At 35.2% G+C, this 5682-nt stretch overlaps 1 protein-coding gene across 2 annotated transcripts in view; it reads right to left on the bottom strand.

The window, feature by feature from the left end:
• Positions 1–5682, bottom strand: part of Tbck (TBC1 domain containing kinase) — a 245798-nt gene that overhangs the window by 113245 nt on the left and 126871 nt on the right. For both annotated transcript variants that reach the window (XM_008841262.3, XM_008841261.3), the window contains exons 21-22: positions 2563–2599; positions 841–1002 (exon numbers count right to left, since the gene is read on the bottom strand). In XM_008841262.3, the coding sequence (XP_008839484.1) occupies positions 841–1002; positions 2563–2599 (199 nt within the window). The remainder of the gene's footprint in view (positions 1–840; positions 1003–2562; positions 2600–5682) is intronic.

Genomic DNA, 5682 nt, shown 5'->3' with positions numbered 1-5682 from the left:
AAATCTTATATATGTCTTAAAGTATGTATGATCTTTGCTTTTTTTTTGGTTTGATGTTCAAGCAAATTTATCTCTCAGATAATTTTAAGTGAGTTTTACTACTGCACACTCATGTTTGCCTGAAAATATGTGAAAAGGTAACGTTTTGGATCTTAAAAACATTTAGTTTCTTCACAAATGTAGCTTTTTCCCTTATTGTAAGAACATTACATATTCATTAACTACCTATATTTTACCTTTTTAACATCAAGAATCAAGACTATGGTTGTCTTCCATATTTTTGCATCTAAGCACTCAGGTCAGAGGTTTTTAAACTCCTCACCTATGAATACCTCACAGAGCTTAATCACTCTCTTGTATTATATGACAAAGACTTTCCATAAAGTTTATCTTACTAAAAGCACAGTATTTCCTTTTTCTTAAACTGTCAAGTTGTTACCAAGCAGCTGTGGCTAGGAGGGAGCAAAGTTCCATGTGAATTAACATCGTTACATAAACACATTCTCAAACACCTTCCCAAGTGGCCTTGGTTTACTCTCTATCAGCTGAAGAAAAATGGCTCTGTCCTAAGCAAAATAGGGTAAATATGTTAGTCCCCAACCCCCAACACTGGTTACCCTTTTTTTGGCATTATGGGGTGAAAATAATCCACAGTAGGTTAGAATGACCCAGCTCTGCTTCTGCATTTTTGAGCTGGAAAGAAAAGGAGAGGATATAGACACTGACAGTGGGTCCAAGCAGAAGAAATATAAGGTGAAGATTATTTCTTCGCTGGATGAGAATACCTCATTATTTTATAGTCCAAGTTGAATTTAGAGTTTCCATTTATTAGACCTGTACCTGGTAAATCAGAGAAGAGAAGAATGCATTCATTGAAGCCATTGGCCAAAAGCCGGTCTCGCAGCTGCTGGAGAATGGCCACTCCAATACAGAACGGGAAAGAGGAGTTTCCAAGTAGTAACGTATCCCAGAGGTGGAAAATTTTGTGCAGTGGAAACACATCTGTAGAAAGATTTTTTTTCTAATTACTTAAAAGTCCAAAGAAACAAAAATTAAAATACTAATAACAGTTGTATTACTAGATATATGACTTTATGGTCAAAACCATATTTAAAAGCCAATATTAGCAAATGGTTTTGATAAAATGTTTGACTCTGTAAATTTTAAAGAGAGATTTTAAGTCTATTTTTATTCATGTGTATGAGCATCTCTCTGTATGTATGCATATGTGTGTGAGTGTTCATGGACAGTGCTGGGTCTCCCTGAACTGAAGTGACTGACAGTTGTGAGCTGCCTGATGTGGTTACTGGGAACCCTACTCCAGTTCTCTACAAGAACAAAGAACACTCTTAACTACTGAGCCATCACTCCAGCACCTGACTTCAGAAACATACAGCTTCCTAAGGCCTTTTAAAAACTGCTATTAGATTCTTTAAAAATATTACATTTTTTGACTTCCATTAACAATCTTAATATATTTTTCCTATTCAAGTATGTCTCAGGATTTTTCAGTGAGAGTACACAAATTTATTTATGTAGTTGAACTTTAGAATTTGGACAATAAGGTAACATTTCTATTACGCATTATAAAAAACTGCTTTATTAAATTCCTATCAAAAATTGTATTAAAAATTATAATTGTGTTTCTCAGTTAATAGTACTATGAATCTTTTTCTAGGCCAATGCATGCAGGCTATCTAAAATGTCATTCCACTTATGTATACTGCATTTAAGTATGGATGTTCACTTCTACTATATCAATATTGCAACTAATTAAAGCACTACATGCATGTAATATGATTAATTTCTAGAAGATTCCTAGCTTAGGAAATAAAACCATGAATTATTAGAGAATAGTTAATCTAGAAAGCAAGTCAATTTAGTTGCAAAAATTGTCCTCAAAAACCTTATGTAGCTGCGTGTAGTGGCATAGGCCTTTAATTCCAGCACTCAAGATGCAGAGGCAGGCAGATTTCTGTGAGACCAAGTCCAGCCTGGCCTACATAGTGAGTTCCAGGCCAGCTACAGGGGCTACAGGGAGATCCTGTCTCAAAAACAAATGAAAAACCCACCTCATGTAAACTCTACAGTTGATGTTAAGTTCTCTTCTTATAAGGGAGCAAAGCTCTATGTGACATGTAAAATTATAAAAATTTTTATTTATTTTTACTTTATGTACATGAATGTTTTGCCTGCATGGACTTAAGTGCACCTGTGTCATACAATGCATGCAGAGGCCAAAAGAGGGCATCAGATCCCCTGGAATTGGAGTTCTAGATGGTTCTTAGTCACCATGAGTGCTGGGAACCAAACCTGGGTCCTCTGCAAGAGCAGCAGTGCTCTTTACTGCTGAGTCATCTCTTCAGCCCTGTAACATAGATTTTAATCCTTTGCTATATTCTGTTTAAAACTTAAGGCCAGAAAACTTGAGATTATTTTCTATATATCATGATAGAATTTCATAAAGATGCATATTAAATTTACTTAATATTACTGTAAATTTAAAATTCTGAGGAATGAGGCTACACTTTTGCTACTACTACAAGGAAAAATCATACTTACGAGTAAACATAGTGAGAAACCAGGGAATGGCGTACAGCTACAAGCAGAAGGAAACAGGAGCACAGGACATGGACAAGAGAGGAAGCAAGGGTGTAATTAGGATGGTTGCCAACAAACTGATGGTTTACAAAAGTTCTTCTATGTTACATTGATAGAAACACAAAAGAATGCAGGTGATTATAGTTATCACAAATACAACATTATGCAATAGTATCTATATTACAAATGTGGATGATCATTTTGCCAGGAATTATTCATAGTATAACTTCAATTCTTCAAAGAATACACTCAAGACCATGGCTAAATCAAATTTAATACTAGTATGTGAATTTTAAATGTGTTATTTATCAGTTGTTTAAAAATATTGCTTGATTTTAAAGGTCCTAATGACAGTAAATGTTTTGTCTCTAATTGATATAATCAGAGAATACTCAGATATCTGATTAAATGTTATTTTGAGATGCATTTCCAGATAAGGCTAACATTTGGAAAAGTGTTGATTAGAGTAGACTGTCCCCCAGGTTAGATGGACACCTCCAGTCCACTGAGGACCCATACAGAAGGAAGGTGGAGGAAAAGGAATTCACCCTCTCTTTTCTGCCTCTTTGCTTGAGCGTGAACATTTAATTTAACTTCATTGCCTTGCCCTTAGAATGGGGCTGTCAATAGCAAGTCTCAAAAGTCAACAGTAATTTATAGAAAAACCTGAAAAAAACATAAACTTTATTTTACTTTGTGAGTCAATACAGTTTATGATTAAACAAAGATTTGTACTACTTATAGAACTTAGACATTCTTTCATCACTTATCAATTATAAATTTATGAGGAAAGTTATATATTGTCTTGGCATCATATACAATAGATTACTTATCCTATTGAAATGCTAGTTAAGAACTCCAAGTATAGTTGGGTATGGTGGCACATACCTGTAGACCTAGCATTTGGGAGGCAGAGGCAGGCAGATCTCTGTGAGTTTAAGGCCAGCCTGGTCTACATAGTGAGTTCCAGGACAGCTGGGGCTACAGGGAAACCCTGTTTCAAAAAGACCAAAAAAACCCCACCACCACCACCAACCCCCCCCAAAAAACCCTAGAAATATAAATACATAGCTCATTAAAATATATTATAGTAAAATAAAGCACATTGATTTCCACATCATCATTTACATAAATTCACAGGAAGATACTTCTTTCTTGAGATATTACAAATGTGAAAAAGCACTTCATTTCACAATAATAAGCACGAGGTGTCTAAAACAATAAGATATGACAAAATATAAATTCTACATCTTAATTTAAATATTAAAGTTATAAGGGTCCATATTATTTGACCTTTATTTAAAGGCATTAACATCAAATGTATTACTCGGTAACATTTTGATTAGAGTCAACTATTTGTCATTAAGAATTGTTTTCCTGGATTATTTCACCAACTAGTTAGTAGAACATGCAACCCCATACTATTTTCTATACTTTTTTGGGGCAGTACGAGGGGTGGAACTCGGGGCTTTGCACATGCTAATGAAGTACTCTACCACTGAGTTATATTCCAAGCTCTATTTTCTGTAATTACTAACTTTATCAGGGTCCACAGTGGGAATATGCTTCTGACCAAGATGGAATAACAGGAACTAGATTTATGCTCCTATCTGGAATGCATGAAATTAGACAGGACATGTGAAACAACACTTTGAAGATTTTAGGTATCAGATAGTACCACATAATGCACAAGAGGGGGAAACAAATAAAATGAACCCTACAATTGCCCAAACTGCCAACTTACTGCATGCAAAAATGTTGTAGGACATTGATAGAAAGGAAGAGACAAGACACAAGTCCGTGGTCGTCCTAAGCTGAGTAGGCAAATTTGGGAATCTGGAGAAATGAAGGCAGAATCAGAATAAAGCTAGAAATCTTCATAGCATATTAGTGACAAGACAGAGCTGCATACAGAGAAAGCTCCAGAAATCTGCAGAGTTCCTCTCAAGTCACTGTGAAGCACGAATAAAGACATGTGTGTAAAGAAACTGTACAAAGTGGGGACGTCCACTTAAAATAACCAGAATCAAAAGTTGCTGTGCTCATGCAATACCAAGGATAGTTCATTTTTATACCATTGAGAAAAGGGAATAAAAATAAAAACACAGATGAAACAAAACAAAAGGAAACAAAACAAAACTCTGTAGTTTCGAAAAGCACTGGATAGAGTATGAAGAAAACATTGCCTTAGTAATGATGCAAAATTAAGCTTCCAAATTATGCTGTTCTGGTTTCATTTTTTGTTTGTTTGAGACAGGGTCTCACTGTGTACCACTGGTTAGTCCTGGCCAGGAACTCACTATGTAGAACAGGCTGGCTTCAAAGTCACTTAAAGGTATGTGCCACCACGACCCACTCCCATTTAATAAATCTTAAAAGGAAGCTTTAACAGGACCAAACAGATTCAATGTAACTAAGCTGCATCCAAGACACCACTATCATTGTCATCCCCAAATTGCCTTTTTGATTATTAGTGCCCATTACTCTAGTCAGTTATGTTTTAAATAGCATAATTTAAAGTATTTCTTATTAAATTCCATAGATGTATTTTTTACATCTATGATGATGTAGAAAGGGTACATTGTCTTTGTTTCTATCCAATTCATAACTGAAATGACATTGGGTTATTTCTTTTTGCATGAATTACTGCAAAGATTTCATAGTTGTTCTCCTTTCAATTTCCGCTTGCTCCATTATCTCCTTTAGTCAAATCGATCTTCAGAAATGCAACCGTCTTACATCATTCCCCTACTCCACTCTGACAATGTTTATCCACTATATGCCAAAATATCTGTGTAAACTTCTTATGTTTTTATTTAGGCAACTGATTTCATGAAAGGAGCCAGAAAATAAGTGCTTGAGTTCCAACTCTGACAATTACTAATGCTGTGCTCAGTTGAGTAGGATAATCTCTGTGAATCCCAAATATTTTGTTTGTGAAATAAGTACATTATCATCTATTTCAATGTCTCATAGAGATACTACATGATTGAAATGTTTGTGCCAGTGCCTTGTAAACAGTAATACACTGTGCAAATGTAGTGTTATTTTTTAATTCCTTCCTCCTTCCCTCCCTGCAGC

The sequence above is a fragment of the Nannospalax galili genome, unplaced genomic scaffold, assembly GCF_000622305.1.
Source record: "Nannospalax galili isolate Female #2095 unplaced genomic scaffold, S.galili_v1.0 scaffold41, whole genome shotgun sequence".
NCBI classification, from domain to species: Eukaryota; Metazoa; Chordata; class Mammalia; order Rodentia; family Spalacidae; genus Nannospalax; species Nannospalax galili.
Note: the sequence above shows the minus strand (reverse complement) of the source record. Positions and strands in the feature narration are given on the sequence as shown.